At 40.2% G+C, this 22,541-nt stretch overlaps 1 protein-coding gene across 1 annotated transcript in view; it reads right to left on the minus strand.

Annotated features, from left to right (window-relative positions):
• The window catches only part of ATP9A (ATPase phospholipid transporting 9A (putative)), a 2,147,009-nt gene that overhangs the window by 231,580 nt on the left and 1,892,888 nt on the right, over positions 1-22,541 (minus strand). The window contains exon 26 of the mRNA XM_044090027.1: positions 19,591-19,648. Coding sequence (XP_043945962.1) covers positions 19,591-19,648 — 58 coding nt within the window. The remainder of the gene's footprint in view (positions 1-19,590; positions 19,649-22,541) is intronic.

The following is a 22,541-nucleotide window of genomic DNA, read 5'->3' on the forward strand; positions in this document are numbered from 1 at the left end:
AGTATCTGTCTGCTTGGGATGACATGGTCGACAGACCACGATGCTTTGCCAGAGATGGCCTGCACATGTCTCCCCAGGGATTCCAGATACTGGCTAAGGGTCTTGCCGCCCCTATAGTGCCTTTTTTAGGCAAGGTTCAAATGACAAATTCACCACCATAACAGGAATAGGCAAGCAAAAACTGCGGGTAATGCTACTCAATGCTAGAAGTCTAAATCTCAAAATGCACTCACTCGAGGCACTCCTTTAAATGGAGAACATAGATATCTGTGCAGTGACTGAGACCTGTTTCAAGGCTCCAGAGAGCACCCCTGCACTACCAGGCTATAACTCATATCACACTTTTTGGCCATGTAACCTGGACGAAAACACCAAAGGCAGAGGTGTGTCCATATTAATTAAGGATATCCACACCTCAAGGCTAGTTGCTCAGTATAATGCATCCGAGGTTATCCAAGTGCAACTAACATGGGGAAAAACTGCAATCCAAATTGTAGCTTGCTACAGATCCCCCACCATGCCCCAAGATTCCCACTCCTCTTTTCTTGATGTACTGGAAAATATTAGGGTACAACCAAAACCCTAATAATGGGCAACTTCAACTACCCCACCATTAACTGGGATAAATACTCATGTACCAACTCCTTAGCTCAGCGCTTTCTGGAATTCATAAACTCCAATGCCCTGGATCAACTTATCCGCACCCCCACCAGGGGCAACAATATCCTAGACCTAGTCATTACCAACATGAGTGAACAGTGTTCTACACCTGAAGTCAACTCCTCATTGGTCTGATCCGACCATAAGCTAATCACCCTTGATATTCACATCCCCCCCCCCCCCATTAAGGAAACCACGGTAAAAAATTTCTCCAAAGCCAACTCCATGTTTCTTAAGACAGAAGTGGTGAACCTCACGACACTTGTGCAGATGGACAATACAGTTACAACTGCTGAATCCTACACAAATGCACTCTATAAGCACTTACACGAGTGCATAGATCATACTATCCCAAACAGAACCAAGACGTTATACTCCAGAAAAAGGAAGCCAATCTGGTGGTCCCCTGCCATAAACAAACTGTACAACAGAAGGAAGAAGCTGTTGCAAAAGAGACTAAAATCCCATGAGTGTCGGAGCTCCCTGGTGAGCCTCAGTAAGAAGCTGAGATCCCTTATATAAGATCCTCCAAAGCTAGCTACGAAAACAAAATTGCCACTAATTCTAAGGACAACCACAAAGCATTCTATAGCTGTACAGAATCTTGATGGCAACACCCAGATCTGTTCTGCGTTACAGCACAACGGCATGAAAATTACTGAACCAACTGATACTGCCAACATCCTGGCAGACAACTTCAGTGCTAACTTTACCCCCCCACCCCCTAAAGGGCCCATATTTATACAGGAAGAATGCAGTCTCTCTATAATCGCAACTACACAGGTAAAAGCTGCACTCTCTAAAGTCAAAAACACAGCATCCATGGGACCGGACAACATCCCAGGCTGTTTTTTACACAAACTTCAGAGTGAACTGGCTCCCCACCATGTTCAATCATAGCCTCACATCAGGTTTTGTGCCCACTGAATGGTGCACAGCAACAGTTATCCCACTCCACAAAGGGGAAGCCATCACTGTTCCTGGGAACTATCGCCCCATTAGCCTGACGAGCCTGGTCTGCAAGGCCATGGAACGTATTATTATGGAACTCATAAACAAAGACATTGGTAACCTCGAAACTCTGGATCCTACCCAGTTCGAGTTTGTAAAATGCTGATCATGCCTCCTGAACCTGATCAACTTCTTTGAGGCAGTCACCAAAGCCGTAGATGAGGGTAAGGTGGTTCACACAGCCTATCTTGACCTCGCCAAGGCTTTCGACACTATCCCCTGTTCTGGAATTATAGCTAAACTCACTAAACTAGGTATAAATCCTTGCGTCACAAGATGGGTTGCCAACTGGCTCACTGACAGAACCCACACTTTAAAAGTTGCAGATTCCAAATCTGACCTCAAACCAGTGACAAGTGGAGTACCACAGGGTTCAGTCCTGGGACCTCTCCTGCTTGGTACCTTACTTCTCTGAAGTACAGGCTAACACAGAAGGCCTCTGGCTAACGAAGTTCGCAGATGACTGCAAACTAGGAGCCATAGTCAAGTCCCCAAATGATGTGGACATCCTACAGAAGGGCCTCGCTGAGACAGATGCCTGGTGTCAGAGCCATGGCCTCAAGCTCAATGCCATAAAGTGCAGTGTCATCCCCTTTGGTAAAAACTCTGCACCCATGAACTACCACATAGTCAGCAATCTACTTAACACCGAATGTGTGATAAGAGACCTTGGGACCAGGTGGACAGTAGTTTCTCCTTTGATAGTCACATCGCCACAGTAGTCAGGAAGTCCTTCTACGTGGCACACCTCATCATAAAAGGGTTCTCATCAAGAAAAGAGAGGTCATTGTTCCCCTCTATTCGACACTCATTAGACCCATTATAGAGTACAACGCCCCTTTTGGAATGTACCTCACAAGACATCGGCAGCAGCTGGAAAGGCCACTGAAGTACCTCACAGAGAGGATTACTGGCCTCAAACAAATGCCCTACACTGACCGTCTCAAAAAACTCCAGCTTTACTCCGTAGCATATTGCCTACTCCGAGGTGATCTCTGCCTAACATATAAAGCTATGTCAAACCCAGAGCTGTTGGACATGCTACACCTAATGAAATCCCAATCCCTCCGAGCTACACACTCTAGGGACCTAAACCTTGTCACCGCAATAAACAGGACATGCTAGAGGGATAGATTCATGCCTCAGACACTTCCCGTACTCAGGAACATGCTACCCATCTATGTCAAGCAAAGTTCTTCATTAGCACTCTTCAAGAAAAATCTTGATGAGTGGATGGGAAATAAGAAATACACCCCGGGGATCATTTCTGTCTCTCTGTTCGACAGTGGCACAGGAAAATAACTTTCTTGGGCAGCGTAAGCCAGGGAACTTTGTTGGCTAGGCTTATGTAGGCCCTTGGGCCGATAGCCTAGTACCTACCTATGAACCTATATACAGGTAGATCTCTCTCTCTCTCTCTCTCTATATATATATATATATATATATATATGTATATATATGTATATATATATGTGTGTGTGTGTGTGTGTGTGTGCGCGCGCGCGCGCGTGTGTGTGTGGGGGGTGTAATAGCTAAGGAAGAAAGCTTTTTCTATTTTTCTGCTGATGGCAACTCTGCATGCATGACAGTGGTATAGCAAGGTCTGGAAATTTGCCTTTTCCCTGCTGTAGTGAGATCTCTGAGTTGGTATACATAATTAGTGGTGTGTGTGTGTGGGGCGGGGGGGCTGCCCCTGCATAAAATAGTATTTTTCATTTTTTTTTTTACACAAAAAAAGTCCAAAGTGTTAATGCTCTAAATACTTCATAAATTGTATCTTAAAACATGGACCAGGGCCAGAAGTGTAATCAAGCCTAGCAGAGAGGCCGGACTGTCTTAAAAATGTTAATGCATTATATTAAAATAAAATGTTCTTTCAATACAAAACGAGTGTTGCTAACTCAAAAAATGAAATGTAAGTGAAGGCAAAGCTGAACATCAAAGATAATTACAAATATTCTACAATGATCCAGTAATGACTATTCTATGTTGGATTTTGGCCTGATAATGTGAGTGACTCTATGTCCATGTGTTTGTCTTGGATACATGGTCCACAATCTTTGGCTTGCATATACTAGACACAACAATTACTAAGCAATGATGATACATAATTGTGAATGAAGCTCAAACAGCAGGATCCCAACATAGTAAGATCACAAATGCCTGGCAGGGTGATGTAGATAAACCACAGGGGGGAAAAAAAAAAAAATATATATATATATATATATATATATATATATATATATATATATATATATATATATATATATACATATATATCTCAAAGGCTACATAGTGAGTAGGCCTCTTAATGAGTAAACCATGTTACTGAGTACTGCTGAAACATAAGACTCATAAAAGTGGGCCAATTAGTCCTATTTTTGTCTTTCTTTTGTTACAGAAGGCAGCAAAAAAAAGCAGAGTTTGGGAACTATAAACTCATAAAACAAAACTACAAGATGTTCTAAGGCCTACTATAAAAAAAAACATTGTTATTGCTTGTATCTAGCAGTACCTAAACACCATTACATATAAATATGTTTTCACTGTTCCTTTCATGGATGGAATTAAGCCGCCTTTCATGTCATGGAACCGAAGACAGCAAAGTTTTATTACTTTATAATCGGTCATCAAATCATGCAGTGTGGTACACTTTAAATAAAACAAAATTAAAATTTGGGACTTCTTGTTCCAACACAAGAAGTGAACAAAACATTTCACAACAGGAACAAAACTGAAAATACATTTTCATAGTTCTCATCAGATTCCATTTTCCCATTTTTACTTGGGGTTGGGATATTATGTCAACTGTCTTCTCTCAGTTCAGAGCCATTGTGTTAACCTTCTTTGACAATTATGTCCAAATATTGCAGGTCTTTTCTTATGCAATCCATTCATTTCTTGGCTGAGATATAATCTCGTTTTGCCTTTTATATCTCCCTTAAATATGCTTTTCAAGATCATCATCTACTTTACTATACAAGTGACCAAACCACCGCAAGCGATTCTCCTTGACCTTCTCTGCAACTGGGGCTACTTTTAGCTTCTCCTCTGATGTCCCTACTTCATCTATCTCACACTTTGCATCATACTATCCATTCTCAGGCATGTCACTCCCATCCCCTCAAGCTTCCTCAGCTACTCTGCCTTCACTGCCCAGGTTTCTATGTTATACAGAAGCACAGGTTACACCACTGCTTTGTATACTTTACTTTTCAGCTTCTTCAACATTCTTTTGTCGCACACTAGCCCTAACCTATTGTACCAGTTGGCTGAAGCACCTTTGACTCTAAATTTTGACTTCCTCATTCAGACTTCTCTTCTCAGTCTCACCACTCAGATGCTAAAAGCTGTTCACCTGTTTCACTATTTTCCCTTCTGTCTCAGTTTTCTGCTTTCTCTCATTTGCTGTCATGCCCACTGTCTTGTCTGGACTCAGTTTCAAGCCATGTGCCTCAAGTTCTGCATTCCAGTCCACTATCATTTGCTGAAACTCCTGTTCAGAGCTTATTTAGAGTGCCACATCATCTGCATACAACAGCTTTGTCAATCTCTCTGAACTGTTTACTAATATATTTCATGACTAGTATGAAAAGCATTGGCTCAGAGTTCAACTTTGGTGCATATTCATTTCCAATGAGAACCCCTCTGTGAGCCCAGACCCTTTAAATACTTGTGCCATTGGGTCTTTCTGCAAAACCTGCACTAATTCGACCAATGTTTCTGAGACTTTGAACTATAAAAAGGACTACCCAAATCACCTTTACTGGGACCTTGTCATATGCTTTCTCTGAGTCTAGCGATGCCCGGTTGGGCTCTCTTCTCATCTCCAGCTTCTTATCCACTATTTTACTGAAAATATCTGGTCTGCTCTGTAGCCTGACATGAATCCATACTGCTCATCTGCCATCTTACATTGTACAGCTAGTCTGTGTATTCATTTATCAATTACACTCTGGAGAGTGCAATTGATAAATGAATACATTACACACTCCCAACACTTTCACATTGTGTGACTGGCGTTTGATGCACTTGTATGGCCTTCAGTCATGCATGTCTCCTTTGTTCTTGTACACTGGTATAAGAATGCTTATTCTCCAGTCACATATGATACACCCATCTCTTTATACCTCAAAGACTACTGCCAGGAGCCATTTCACTCAAAATCTTGATCACATCTCTTCAACTGAAAACTTTTTATGAACACAAGTTCTGACAGTCATATATGTTCACTTAAAGGAAGGCATTTCAGTATCTCACAAATTGTCACTTGCAGCTATAAGTCTCTCGATCTCAACAATTTTTTTCTGAAATATGCCACTGCCCAATACTCTGGTGAAGCTCTTTTCAAATCTGAATGCATATGAAATGGCTCGACTTGTTGATATATTAATAATACAAATGCAGATTCCAAAATATAGTCATTCACTGTAAAGGCTCCAACTTACAGAATTTCCCATTCTTCCAGAGACCTCAGAATGCATTATCATTTACAGAGGCAGAAGAAGGTGATAGGGTGGTACAATTTCTTCCTTCCCTGCAACAGTGTACACTTCCTGTTATACTGTGAATATATTCATTTATGGCATCCATTGTCTGCATTTGCAGTTCCATCCCTTCTTCTGTGGCAACACATTCACTCTCCCTAGAGTCATCAACAGATTGCTTCTTTATTAATTAAAAGCGCAGCTCATCTAATCACCTTTCTTTTTTATGAGTTGCAGAATAGAAATGCTTAAGATACATGTATGTTTCCTCTAAGATACATGTACGTTTCCTCTATCAGCAAGATAGGTCAGCAAAGTAAAATGATGAGAAAAATTACAGTTGTGTGAGCACATAGACTATAACAGCAGATGTTGAAATGCTAGGGAATTAGTTACAGGCCGATGCAACATTTATCCCGACATTTAGAGCTCTGGATGTCTCCTCCGCAGAGTTGGTCTTCTTACTCTGAGGACTTTGGTAAGATGTTCAGTAGAAAAGGGACAGCACAGCCAACACTGTCTTTAATTATGGTTTATAATTATTCAACATATTTTAACAGTTGTCACATCAAAATTAATACATATACACATAAATTTATATTTACAGATTAAGTGAGGCACTGCCTTCAGAGTTTAGTTCTTTTCTGAATGCTTAAGACTGTCACCAATAGTTATGTCTGTGCAGTCATGTTTTGTGTGTGTGTGTGGGGGGGGTGGATATCCCCTTTTCCAGTAGGATTATTACAGTCAAACAAAAGGTACAGAAAAACAGCAAGAATGAATAAGAGAGGTCCTCTACTGTTCTGGTATCTGGATTTTTAACTATGGGAAGGAAAAGGGAAGATCACAGAGGATTAGAAAAAGGGAGCTTATACTGCAGGAGTGATTCTTACATTCAAACATCTACAGTTATGGCGAATATGCTCACACAACTGGACTGTGTTCATCATGGTGATCACATCTGCAGTATTTTTAATAATGCTTGGGAAGACAACTACATAAGGACACACACTAGTCACAGATCTAAGGTAGGTGAATGCACACACCCTGAAAGACTACAGTAACAAAAATGTTTTGCTTTTTGACAATGTCCAGTTTGTAATGTCCACAGAAAGTATAGATGAAGGTCCAAGGTGGCTGTTTTGCAATTTTTCTCAGCATAGTCACAAGAGAACAATTTCAATTAGCTAGCTATGCAGACACCTCTACATTTTTTTGACATCTTTGGTTCTCGCAAGGCAGCACTTCAGCTGTTGTACACATCTGTCAAGTGGAGAAACCCTTTTTCCTTGTTTGAAAGATTATGACAAATCACTGAAACTGGACACCCTGATTTAAAGTCAGCTCTAGGACAGCTTTGGACATGGAGTGATTTGTCCTAAATGCTAGCCTGTGATAAAGTGTACAGAGCTCTCTACTTATCAATGTCTGTAGCTCAGACTATTCTTGCTCAAGCAATTGTCAACAAAAAAGTGTTTTCCGGGGTAGGAACCTAATGATGGTGCACAGCTTGCAGGTTCAAAGTGGGAGAAAGTCAGTTACTGTACCATAAAGTTACACTCCTAGGGAGGGGGAACTAGTCTCCTTGATGCCTTAACTGGAAGATACCCTTAGAAGCTGCTTAGCTGTGGGGACTGATGCTATTAAGGCACCTGCTGCAGGAAAGCTGAGACAGCTAACATACGAACTTTCAAATGAGGCAGATAAGCATTTGTCAAGCATATTTGTTAAATAAAGTGATGCATCCTAAACTGAAGCTGCCTTACCCTGAATGCAACATTCATTAAACCATGAGCACAATCTAGCCCATATCACCATGTAAGATTTCCTGGTAGCAAGGTTCCTGGTTTCTTGCAGTACACTCACAACCTCAGTAGGGACAGAGTCCCAAGCATGGGATCAGACTCAACTTCCAGGCTGGTAATTTCAAGCCCTTGACATGCAAAATAACCTCTCTCCCTGGGTGGGTTAGTGGTCTGTGTGTGGGGTAGGCAGAACTATTGTCTCTTCCTTGATGAGGGAGTCAGGCTTGTCTTGTTAGGATGAATTCTGCCCTTTCTTCTCTTGCTTTAAAGAGTAGTCTGGTGGAGCAGTGGAAACAGCGTGTAGTTATGCTGAAGCCCCTAACTGTACCAGATTTAAAAGGCATTTACTTCCCAGGTCTGCTTGCATGGGTGTATGATATTGAACTTTCTCAGGTAGTAGTGCATTGGTGAAATAAACAGGTCTGTCTCTTGGGTACCTCATGTTACTGTTAATATTTGGAAGACCTTTAGCTTCCTTTCATGGAGATTGGTGGTTGACCTACTTAGTTGATCTTTCATGAAACTTTGACTTCAGCAGATGTAAAATGCCTTCAAATGCAGGATCAGAGGAGCCTCCAAGTTCCAAGCTATCAGAACTAATTTGAATGAGTACCCCCACCCCCTGCTTGCTGATGTACCACATAACTCTGGGTTTTCCATGAACACTTTCAAAATTACTTTCACATGGTCTGAAATATCTGGAGTGTACAAATTAGGACAGTACCCCTTTGACAATGATGTACTTAAGACTAATTCAGCAGATTTCCTTTCCTTGAGCCTTCAAAGGCTCACTATACAAAAACTGATGCAACTGTTATTAGTGTTTGGGGATCTATGGGGAGTTACAAATGGTATACTGGGGTTGGCTAACATGTAGGACACCCGCTATATGACCTCATTTCGGATTGCAGGCATGGTCAGAAATACTTTCAATAATATGTGAAGGTGGTGGCACCATAGGTTCTTCAGGTATCACTGGATCTTCATGGAAAGCCTGGCTATTGGGAACAATAAGGATGAAGACTGACATGTACCTACAGATCTTAGTCACTGAATTCTTCTCTGAAGCTTGTAAGAAAAAGTAGCTCATTAAGGAGGATTGCTCCTAGAAAGGACTTTTATTTGAGAGAGTCTAAGACAGGACTTCTGGTAATTGAGAGGGATACCCATGCTGGTCAGGCATGAGATGGTGTATTTAAGGACTAGCATGAGATGGTGTATTTAAGGACTAGATCCAACAGTCACCCCTGGAAGGTTAAATATGCATGCCCATTAACCTGAAGTGGGAAAAAATGGAGATGTATATTTAGTAAATATCTGGGGGCAATAAACAGGTAAAAGGGCAAGGCTGTGCTGTGTCCTGTCATAAACTTCTGAAATGTCTGTGTCCCTTGTAAAATAGAATATGCAGGTATGAATCCTTCAAGTTTAAGGTAACAATAAGGACATCTGTAAAGTTAGCAATCTGAAGTTGTCCTTCCATATCACTGTTGCAGTATTCCTTACATAAGGAATCTCCTGCCAAGGATAGCCCAATATCTAGCCAGTATACCAAAGCCTTTAGGTCTTTATAGGCACCGTACATCATGCTTCCTCACAGAAGATGTAGGGCATAAAGATGATGTACAGATGCAAACATTCATAACTTCTTTGTCGACAGTCTGAATGCCATTATCGAACATCAGTCTGAAACCCCTTCTGCTGTGCTGGTTACCAAGATGCACTCAGATAAGTGCCATATGGGGATTTCTTCTCTCATTTTTTTCAATTTTGTCTGGTATTTGTTTTCATGCCCTCCAGGAAGGGAAAATGTCAGTGTAGGAGGCAGATTCCCCACAAAGACCACCATTGACCAGTGTCTTTTTTGCTTAGGTGTTTCCCACGACAATACACAGTGCTCTGTCAAACGTTTGTGCCTAAGACCCTATGTAGTCATTTATCCTCCTTATCCATATATCTTGAGAACCAAACTAATTAAGCTGTTGACTCAGGGTGCTATGGCGGAATCCTCCCATCCTGAGGGCCATCTGTCTGCCAAGAAAAGGGCTAAAAAGATCACCTGATCCGGATGTTGTCCATTCTCTACTGAATATCTCTCAAGAAGCTAGTGAAACCCCTGAAGACCATCTGGTGCTTGCCTCAGATTCCTCTGCTGCAAACCTGTCGGAGGCCAGCATGGATCCGAACTCTTTAGGCTTTTCCAACATTTGCACCTGATGATTGGGAACCTGGGCTGATTATATCCAAGGGACTGAGGGGGATTCCTCAGATTTTAGTGAGGGAGGAGATAACCTACTACCATTATTAAATCTCTCCAAGGTTGCTTAGTGTGGACATCTCACTCAAGAAAAAAAATGAAAATTAAGCATGTTTCCACTCTTGCTAAAGATCCCCAGAGTGAATGGTAGAAATTTAATCAGGGTATGGTTCATGGCTTTGATGGGCTCGGGCCTCAAGGGGTGCCAGTCACTGCCCCTCCCTGGTCTTCTACCACTGTTAAGAGGCCTATGGAATTGGAGTCCTTGGATGAGGGCTTAGATTCTGGGGAAGAATCCCTTGCTTACTCTACAGATTCTTTCTTCTCTAGACTATGGTACAGAAGAGGTGGATTCCTTGAGTTCAGATTCCCTTGGAAGAGTTATCTTTTGTGGATACTATCGCTCATATGATGGAGTATTTTAAGTGGGACTGCTTCCAGGTCTCTGACATCCAAAAGAAGTACTATGAGCTTCTACAAATGGAGTTGCCCAAGCCATCTGCTGTCTCAGCTGTTTTGGCAGCCCTTTTGGATACCTTTACTGTTGCCTCTGTAGCTCCTGATTTTCAGCTTCCAGCCTCCAAGAAACCTGACAGGTTCTACAAGGTGCCTGATCCTTCAATGATTTCAGCTTTCTCTGAAAAGCCTTCTAAGCTGTTACCATCTAATAAGCTCTTTCCTTCAGTTAAGAACAGTTGAAGCACGGAAAGGTTGGGTAAGAAGGTATATACTGCTGACACATTGTCTTGTAGGGCCTATTAATTACCAGACACACATGATCAGGTATGCTTGGTTCTTCTTTCCCAGGTAAATAAGGTGGTGTCTGACATTCCTGATTATGATGGGAAGGCTTCTATTTCTCTGCTTGTGTCCACTTCCCAGGTTTCCAGTCACTTATAAAATACAGATATGTGCAGCTGATGCCTCTTCCAGGGCTGCTGCCTTTGGTTCTGTGATGAGGCATTATTCTTGGCTACGTCTTCAGACTTTACCTGACGATATTAAAGCCAAGCTTTTGGATGTCACTCTGGATAACAACAATCTTTTTGGGACAGCTGCTGTTAACCTACTTAAGTCCCTCCAGGGGGTCTATATTGCAACATCGAACGCTTAAAACAGCAAATGATGTTACATCGACACATTTTCAGCGAAAGCTGAAAATGTTGAATCCAAAGAACAGCGATTTCTTTCCTAAGGAAAGAAATCGCTGTTCCAACCCCTGCAAAAAAACACATTACACACTTCCAAACACATACACACATACCCAGTACTAATTATACCCCCCCAAAAACAGTAAACAACTAAATACACATATGCACATAACCCAAACATACATTTAATGAAAAAAAAAAACAGTAAACATTTTAAACCATATGCACTTACCTTAACCCGCACCCTAACCCTAAGGTCAGTAACTCTTGCATATTTACATAAACAGTTCCAAACACATACACACTTACCTTAACCCTAATTCTACCCCCCCAAAACAAAAGTAAACAACTGAAAACACATACACACGTAACTCAATCATACATTTAACACAAAATATAAAGCAGTAAACACTTTCATACATATGCACTTACCTTAACCCGCACCCTAAACCTAAGGTCAGTAACTGTTGCACAATCACGCTCGGGAGCAAGGGACCACACTACACTTCAGAACACGACAAAACAATGAAGCGGTCAAGCAACTTCTTTCCCAAGGAAAGAATTCGCTGAACAGCTGCTTCGCTGTTTTGCCTGTTCGCTCTACATGTGTCGACGAAAACGCATTCGACATAATGCGTTTTCGTTGTACTCATAGAAACCCCCTCCAGGATAAGGGTACGGCTGTGCAGGAACTCAAACATATTTGTCTCCCACAGGAATTGCCTAAGTCTGCCTTTGTTCGTAGACAAACTTGTCCTCCTTTAAAAGGATAAAAGAGTTCTAGGCATGTTTCTTCTGCTAAGTTCCCTCAGACTCCTCATAAAGGGAAGAAGAGTTTAAGGCGTGTTTCTTCTGCTAAGTACACTCAGACTCCTCCTTCTCAGAAACTTTCTTTTCAGGACAACCCTGTCTCCATTTGAACTTTGGTCTTCCCTTACCCAGGTCCCCTTGTCTCTTATCCATTCTCTATCTGTACCAAATTGGCAACAGATCACTCGGGTGCCGTCTTCTGTTGTCAAGGGTATTTCATGGTTTGGAAATCCCTTCTCCTCCTATCGGGCATTCCACAACCTTCTTTAGAACAGCTTCCTCATTTTCTTTTTTTCTGAAATATTTTATTAAAATTTTGAAAGAAAAAACAAATATTACAAAAAAATAAACTTTAAAATACGATACAATGCATGACAGTTTCCTCATTTTCCTGTGTTTCAGCAATCCCTTTTAGATCCCAGCACCTCTCAGCTGGTTTAACCCACCTAGGTGGGAAAGGAGTTTTACTCCAGAATGTTTTTGGTTCCTTGGTAGGAGGATACTTGGAGACCAATTCTGGATCTTTCTCTACTCAACGTCTTTATCAAGGTTCATTCTTTGTGGATGTTGCCTCTTCAAACTTTGTTTTCTCCTCTTCTTCCCCAGGCCTTTTTGGTTTTTCTAGACCTCAAGGATGAATACCTTCATATCCCCATTCAGCCTCTGGTTTTGGAAAATTTTACACATCTCTGTTTCTTCCTTGCATTTTCAGTTCTCTGCTTTGCCCTTTGGCCTTTCTACTGCCCCAAAGGTATTCTCCAAATGCCACGCTTCTGTCACTGCCTTTTTCCAGGCTTCGAGGGATACAGATTTTTCCCCCATTTAAACAACCTGTTCATTCAAACTCCTTCTCCCAGCAGTTTGCTGCAGTACCTCCAGTTTGCCATTTGCCTTTTACACAGTCTGGGGTTCAATCATAAACCTCAAGAAATCAGTTCTGATGCCTTCCAAGGATCATGTTTTCCTCGGGTGCAGGCTTCAGACCATTCCCATGCTGGCATCTCTCCCAGCTCCCAAGGTTCTGTCTCAGTCTCCTCTTCCTCTTCTCTCTCTCATGGCCAGATATCAGCATTTTAGGATTTATGTCCTCCACTTGCTCCCTCTTACCAGGCTACATATGAAGACTTTTAATGGTACCTCAAATCAGTGTGACTTCAACATTGCCACCCCCTGGAGTTCCCAGTTCCTTTTCTTTTGTCTCAAACTCAAGCTTCATTGGTGGATTTATCAATTTTCTCTCTCTCTCTCAATCCAGGGCTTCCCTTTAAGGCTTTGATTCCTTCACAGGAGCTGTTCACAAATGCCCAACACATAGGATGGGGAGCAGATTGAGGCCCCCTAAAAGTCCAGGGCCTCTGACCACTTCAACAAAAGTCAAACCATATCAACACAAAAAAGATGAGAACTCTGCTTCTGGCTCTGCAAGCTTTTAATTCCCTTTACCATCAGGGCCCCATCAAAGTTTTCACAGACAATACCACTGTGATGTGGTACATCAACAACCAGGGCGGTATGAGGTCCTATCTTCTTTATTGACGAGTTCTTCAGGTCTGGGATCTAGCTATCAAGTGTCAAGTGACTCTTCAGGTGGTTTACATTCTGTAAGAGCAGAATCTAGTGGCAGACACTTTGAGCAAGTGCAGAGCACAGGCTCACGAATGGATGCTGCACAAAGATGTGTTAATGGACGTAGTCCATCAGTGGGGTACTCCTCGGGTAGATCTTTTTGCCTCTCCTTTAAACAGACAACTCCCTCTAATCTGTTCCACAGTTCCAAGACCTCTGACTTGGAAAGTGGACACCCAGTCTTTTCCTTGGAAGGGAACATTTCTGTAGGCCTTCCTCCTCTTCCTCTGTTGCCACAAGTTCTGCACAGGATCAGGCAGGACCCTACTAAAATCTTGCTGGTGACTCCCCTTTGGCACACACAGCATTGACTCCCCCCTTCTTCATCACTTGACCAGGAAAAATCATCACAAGTTACCTCATCAGATCTTCTCACTCAATACAAAGGATCACTTATCCATCTTTTCCTGTCTACTCTTCAATGACACTATGTGGGATAGGTTTTGATTTCATTTAGGCATCTCTCTCTTACGAGGATGTGAAATGGGTTCTGCAGGAGGCCAGGAAACCCAGTACTAGAAAATCATATATGCCCAAATGGAAAAGACTTTCTGTCTGGTGCTTATCCTGCTAACAGGATCCCCTCTTTGTGGAGGCTCCCCTGGTTTTCTCTTGTTTGATCTGATCCATGCTGGGTTGGCATATTCTTCAGTTAAAGTTCAGTTAACAGCAGTTTCTGCTGGCCTGCCCTTGAATCTTCCTCTGGCCTCTCAGTTTGAGGTCAAACAATTTCTTAAGGGTGTCTCCTTTGCAGTGTTGATCTTCCCCTACAAGGAAGCCTATTCCACCTTCTTGGGACCTCAATTTTGTTCTTGAAAAACTGACTCAGGCTCCTTTTGAAACTGCTTTTTCAGCTTCCTTGCAACATCATACTTGGAAGACCGTTCTATTGGTTCTCACTTCAACCAAGTGTGTGTCTGAGTTTCAGGCTCTCGTGGTTATTCCTCCTTTTTTAGTTTTTCACAAAAACAGGGTCTCTCTTTGAACTAATCATTCTTTTTGCCCAAGGTGGTCAATGAATTGTCCCTTAATCAGTCTATTCACCTTCCTTCCTTTTTCCCTTCTTCACAGTCTGCGAGTGAGGATGGTCGTCTTACCTTGTATCTCTATATACAGCCAACATATTTGTCAGATAAAACAAAAGCATTTCACATGTCTGTGCAGGTTGTTTCCTTCCATCCCAGGACTTTGGCAGTTTCTAAGCAAACTATCTCATCCTGGATTTCTAAGGGCATCTCCTTTTATTATTCTTTTTATGGCAAATGTACATTCTACTAGGGTGGTTGCTTCCTCAGGTGTTTTTTTCAAGGGTTTAGACACTAATTCCATCTTTAAGGCTGCTACTTGGTCCACTATTCAAACTTTCCCTAAGTATTACAAACTGGATGTCATTTCCAGGGCCAGGGTAGGTTTTTCCAGGGTTATTCTGCATGGGTTTGTAGAGGGATCTTCTATGCTTCCTTCCACACAGGCTTCTTCTTAAGCTCTTGTACTCTCCGTGATGTAAAGAATACTGTAACAATGATATGGATGGACAACGTACAGTTGTGTAAGTCTTATCATAACAGTAGATGCTCTTCTTTTCACTGTTGCATTATTTGGTGCCTCCCTCCTTCACCCTTTTTTCTTGATCTTGCTTGCTGTTTTTTCTGTCCTCCTGGCTGAAGGGCCCTTGATTCCTTTTTTCCAAGACCTTTTTTCCCTTCTTGATGTACATGTTCTGTTTTGTCAAACCACCAGAGCCTAAAGGGCATAAAACACAACTCAAAAATACAAAAAGCCCTTTAACATATCAAAACAGTGCCGACACATTAAACCAGAGAAAATAGTAACACACACAAAATATTGAGTGCTTTCATTCTTTTTAATTAAAGGACTTCATCAGCACAACAGATACTTTAAACCTAGCCAAGCTTACTCCAAAGTAACCAAAATATTGCTGACATGTGCCAATACCTCAAGGAATTTTACAGTTAAAATATAGGCTTGTACAGATCAAGCTTCACAGGCTGACCCCATCCATTAGGGTCACAGGTGCCAAACTAGAGGTAAATTTGTGATTTCACATTCACTGGTCCAAGTTACATTTGAATAGGGTTAAGGATGATCTTTGCTTCACACGGATGGGAAACATGTCCCTGAGAAGGAGTAATCTTTGAGACACATACCTGTCCTTACTACATCTCCTATTTATGTGAAGACAAGATTTAGGTCCTTAGAATGTGTACTTCTGATGTTATTTGTTTTTTGGATGAGCAACAGATCCATCAGTATGGGATCAGAGAAGCTTGCAGGAGACAGGGTACACGAATAGGGCTTTGAGAAGATCCACATAGGATATTTATCCCTGCATTTTTTTGTGTGTGTGAGGAACATCTGTGATCTCTCAAGCTGTTGCAAATGCATGGTCAAGGAGATGTGTAGTGGTCCAAGGTCAAGTTACTGTCAATATACATTCCCACATGACTGAATCTATTTTCCACTTATCTCAATACAAATGTTCTCAGGTATATTTTGTATGCTACCACCTGAGAAGTTGGCACTGGACAGAATCAAAACTGGTATATGCCTTCCTAGTAGTTAAACTGATTCAAAAAAGTCCTTCAGAATGCAAAACTAAACAGAGAAAATCTGAATGTGGTAGTTTCTGTTTGGCTAGCATATGGATTTCTCAGTTTATTCAACTCATTTCTCTTTTACTCGCTCACCTTCCAAAGGAATAGACACTATTAACTCAGCAGTGAAGGTAAAGTGCTTTATCCTGCCTTGAAGACACCCTGACTTTTAGCTTGGAGCATAGTTCTCCTAATTCATAGAAGTAAAATGTAGGCTTCTAAGGTTTTGAAAATCATAAATGAAGCTGAGAAACCTGTTACTAGTAAATACTATATTTAGAATAAAATGATTTCCAAAATGGGCAAAAAGGCAGGACACTGATCATTTTAATTACCCACTACCAAGGCTACTGCACTATGTCAGAAATCTCTTTGAAGATAATCTTGGGTAATCTTCAATCAAGAAGTGGGTCTTTGCAATATCAGCCTCAGAGACTTTCCTTAGGAGGCAGCTAAACCATCAGTAATCTTCCTTACAGAAATACCGTATTTAAAACTTTCATAACACAAGCATCCCTCCCCAACCCTCTTTGTGATGGAAAAGCTAACTTTGCCTCCTGTTGATGACAATGTATTCTTCCTTGTTGGTCCTAAACATTACACTGTCCATAGATAAACTATAGTGATCTTCTGTGCACACTTCTGAAGTTTGTGAGGAAAGTTCTTTTATTTTGCAGTTTTTTACACCTGCTGTTTGGTCATGAGGGGATTGATGGTAAACAACTGGTTGATTTGTCCTCCTTCATGGGGGTAGACAGTGACCTGTAATGGCAGACATTTAGAGATAGCCATCACATTTTTCTTACTTATGTCCAGTGTTGATTATACACGCTAGTCTAGACACTGAGAGGGTGTTCAATGGGCCACTTCAGAAGCTATATATCCCCTTGGAGCATGACTAATGTATCTTGTCTCCATCTGGGAGGCTGCATCATCCATTTGTCCTTGGGTGCATGCAAACCCTTCCACCCCTGGGACAGGTGAGCGGGCCATGTCACTTCACCCCCCACTGCATCAGCCTGGCACCAACAGTACCAGGAATGCTAAATGAATCCCATTCACCTGACTCACAGTAGGGGAGCCATCCCTCTGCACCATGAGGCTAGGTTACTTTGTATGGAAAATAAAAGAAATAATGACCACACTATCCCCAACCTCCACACAAGCTATAACCACCTTCTGTCCCAACTTTTGATGATTGTGAGGAAAGTCAAGGAAATAATGATCACACTGCCACAGCCACCCACACAAGCTATAGCAATCTTTTGTGTACAACTCAGAGGTTTGATTAAAACTAAAGTAGTGATGATTACACTGTCTGCCCTCATATGAGCTACAGCAAACTTCTGTGCACAACTATAAGCAGGACTAGATTTAAAATATGTAGCCTGGGATGTAGATGTCATCAGATCTACAGATGTTCTGTAGGTCTAGCTGATCTATAATGTATTTTACGCCATATTTTTGAAAGGTAATGATCTGCTAACTATCCTTTTTTTTTTTTTTTACTACTGCCCAGAAAAGTTAGGTATGTGGCTGGTAATATTTCCTGTATCCAGAGATAAAATTTTTTTTTTTCTAGAGTCACACACAAACTCATCGACACTGACACTGTTCCTAACAAGCCAGTTCTACACAAGATGCATCGATTTGCCTCACATTCATGCACATACTGTCACTGAACCTGACAAGCCAAGTCTATTGCTAGCTTTACAGAGAGACATACCCTGCACACTTATCAAAAGGCAAACTGGAGGAATGCCAACACACCTTCATCACTGTCATTGGGATGCTGGAGGACACCAGAGCACCTGAATAAACCAATGTAAAGACAGGGAGTGTATCCAGACTACACACAGAAGCCATAGTCAAGAACTCAACAAAGGTATTCCATTGTGTGTCATACAAATGCACACTAGTGATTGATTAAACTGAGCAAATGAAAAGGTCAATTTCTTTTGTCCACAGACAGCTCTCACCATCAAGCAACAGTTACATATATTTCTATGTAAATCTTACAATTTTGATTAAAAAAAACAGGTACACTGTATGAAAAGAAAGAGCCAAAAGCTCTGCAGATTGATTGGTCGGGTATACAGCACCTCCTCCATAGGGTGGTGTGGCTTGGAACATGAGCATTGCGGGCATTTTTTTTTTTTTTTTTTTTTTTAAGTAATATAAAGCTACTGCTGCTACATTTTGGATACTTTAAATAAATAAATAAAATTAATGACAGAAAGGCGCCACTATCAGAAAAAGCTCTAGGTGGCCACCTAATTCCCCAATGTGTAAGGCCAGTTATGATTCTAAACTATTATTGAGAACTGAACAGATTCAGGTTTATGAGAACACTACATTGTTTCTCACATCTTTAAGTGATTCAGGCAAAAGAACTAGAAAGACAACGTTAAAGTACACGAGGAATTACAAGGATGCTGACAATCACAAGAGACAGGAAATTCACAAAGAAACACAGCAAAAGAAAACGAAATATGCTTAGAAAAAGAAATATGCTTTTAAGATAATGGAACATTTAAATCTAAACCATTCTTCAGAAAAATATAAGCTTAATCCCTTGTAACAGAAATCAACTATGTCCATTAGCTCACTAAACATAGACATTTTTAATGCTCGTGCTACAAGAAAATTTAGAAAAATATTGGTTTCCAAGACATGCTTCTGTGAGTGCTATACACCTTTTGATGCACTTGCTACAGCAAGAGTTAATGTTAAAATAGCTACACAAGACATCCATTTACTCCCAAAGTGCATGAGGAATGCTTAGAGAAAGTCCACACTGGATAAGAATGATGTGACTGTTGTAATTTTGCAGGTTCTGTTAACTAATAAGCTTATAGCCTTATGCAGAACACATGTCAGAGTGGCTACGGTAGAGAATAAAAGCAAGAGCAGTTCTCAAAATGACTTGTACGAGCCAATAGCGTACAAATACTGTAAGTAGATGTCTGCTTACAAATGCTTCTGTTTATTCAGATGGATTTCTGAAACATCTAGATTCTAACCAGCTAATGGCCAGATTCTTTCAAGAAGGAACAAGCTAACACAAAAACATTTTTTTTACATTTTTGCTGCAGAACCACCCACAGTTCCGCAGTGTTAAATCAAAAAGTATAGGAAAAAAAATAGAAAACATCAATTTTTTCTTACCTTGGTAAATACTTATCAACACCCAGATCAGAAATGTTTTGTAAGAAAGTGGCCTTCCCTGAAAAAGAAAAAAAAATTAATTTATGTCATTTTTTTATACTAGCAAACTATATATATATAAATACATATATATATATATATATATATATATATATATATATGTATATATATATGTGTGTGTGTGTGTGTGTGTGTGTGTGTGTGTATGCATGCACACCTTTATTAATTAGTGGTTTGTAAATCTTACCTAGAAATGAGGAATTTTAGTTGGAAAAAAAATACCTGTCAACCTCTTAGAGCAAGAAATTTGGACAAAGCCGGGGGCACAAAGGCCCAAAAATAGGGACAATTTTTAAATATTGCTTTTAATGTACACAATAAAAAGTTTTGTGTAGCATGAATTTTCTGAAGGGCATGTCTGAAAATCAAATGTCTGCCATTATCTTGTTGCAAAATACTGGAGATACAGTTACAAAATAGTGACATGAAATAGATAAAAGATACAAATTTTCCATCAAAATGTTCAGAAGAAACTATGACAAACATGAAAAATGCCTTTTGCTGCTCTGCTAAAAAATCAGTTCCAGTGTTTATTAGGATTTAGTATGTTCATTCTGAACCACATGTACACCATAGTACTAAGACAAAAATATAAAGAATGTTTAATACAAGCATTAATAACATTTCTCTAGGAACTTTATTTGATTTGCATGTCCCCATATTAAAAAAAATCAAAAGAACTGTATTAAATCAACACAAGTACATGTACTCCTGATATTGGGACATCATTAGGTCAATTAAGCAGTTAGTGAAAAATAACTAAAATATTTTAAAATCAATCATGACCCAAGTAGGTGTTTAATAAAGCAAATATCATTTGGAATTATTATTCTCAATATGTTATTTCACAAACAGATACTTCAGTCAGCATGAAAGAATACTGTCAACCTTTTCATGAAGGATTGTGGCATACTAAGAAGAATGTTTCATATACAAAATTACAACTTAATATTTACAAATAGGTTTCCATGCCAGAGAAAACGATTTCCCAAATCTATTTCATTTTTGCCAGAAAATAACTTCCACACCCAAGACAAGCGCATTAATGGATATCTTTTCAACAATGCTGCAATGCACATCAAGCAGAGATACATATGTGCATAAAAGCATGCATATAAATACTTCACTACAGCTAATGCTCTTCTCATCTAGCTACTTCTGAGTGTGTAAAAAGAAATCATGCATACACACCGCACCACACGCACAATATATGGCTTCCAGAACTTTCCAGATGAGGTAGGAGCAATGCCGTGCAGCAGTATCCACCCTTGTTTCCAATGCAACTCTCTATGCACCCCCACCAATTCTTCGAATTGTGCTCAGCTTTGAAACTCTGACAGTAGTTGACCACCTTTGGCATCACACAACATCACCTGTCCTGTATAAATGGCTTTGTTATGTCTCTCTGGTTCCTTAATCACTTCTGTATTTTTAACTTAATCTCAGCAGTCTTTCTGTACACATTTTCAACACATTCGCTGTACTACATAGTTTTGCACATTTCTCAGAAAGACTGTGACTTACAGAAGCCAGGATGTCTTTACAGCTGTCTAAGCTAAAGCCTAAACCATGGACTGGTACATAACCAGATCCCTTAGAGATATGATTACTCATCTGAAACACATTTTTTATGTTTGTAGGGAGCAAAAGTTCAAGATGACACATCAATTTACTCTCTAGTCACATCTGAAAATATGAACACTTTTTTAAATGTGAGGGCTGTGGGATTAGGGGGCAACAGTAAGAGTTTTTGAGTACATAGTGAAAATCCTGGTCAAATATATGCTTGATTACAAAGTGAATATACAGTGAAGAATGTAGAAAAATACATTGCAAAACAAAGACTAGTTAAATTCTAAAGAAAAAGGCATATAGTGCTTGAAGTCTGGCTTGCACAGCTGTGACAGCAAAACACAGAACCAACAAATTCACTTCTTATGGGCTAAGTGATTCTAATTACTGACAAAGAAACACCAACAGTACACCTGCATGTCTAACCTAATTTGAACATCATTTGCTGAGTGCAGCGATATGCAACTTCAAATGGATCTTTTATTCTATTAATAGTTATGTCTTAATTATTTATTTACTGTATGCAGCAACTTTCATCACTGTCAAGTGCAACTGAATGGAAAGTGTGTGTTTTGAGAAGGTTCACACTCCTCGCAGTTTTATATCAGTAGCAGATTATCTCATCTTGTCTGTATTCAACTTTCTGATTTGTCAACAATGACAACAGATTTTTTTCTGTACTTCAGTATCCTGCCACTGGGGTATACAATGCTACAACCTCTCATAAAAGTCTATACTCTGCATTCATAGTAGTAAAATAGCACACATTTCAAGAGCTTTTAATAATAAGTGGAACATGTACATTCATCTCCTATCACGCAGATTTTCTTAAAATGTTCAAGCTGATAAACTTGGAGTTCACATACTCCCTCTGGCCTGTGCAAAGCATTCTTGTGCCATGACTAAGTAGTACGCACGTCTTACTTATTTCTCGCGCAGTTTTTAACACATTTTAAATTCTTAGGTTGTAGACAATGACACAGGTTCACATACAATAACAGAAAACAAACCACTGCAAACATTTTTCATGTATTATACGTTTTCTTTTTAGCAATCATTCACTTCAACATTACAAAAATTTCTCAATTCTTGTCTATCCTTAAAACTTTCTCTTTCTCATGAATATTTGCATGCACTGTTCCCAGAAATTCCATTTTTTTCTATACAGTTCACTCCTTCATTGTTTAAAGATCTCATCTCTAGTTCTTTTAATCCTTTATGATACTCAGTACTTCGATTACAAATGGTTTGGATTTCGAGTTCTCTTTATTAACAACTGCATTTTTTGACAGCCAGCAGCATTAAATTAGCAAGGCCTT

The sequence above is a fragment of the Protopterus annectens genome, chromosome 12.part0 (genome assembly GCF_019279795.1).
Source record: "Protopterus annectens isolate FY-2018-M chromosome 12.part0, PAN1.0, whole genome shotgun sequence".
Lineage (NCBI taxonomy): Eukaryota > Metazoa > Chordata > Ceratodontiformes > Protopteridae > Protopterus > Protopterus annectens.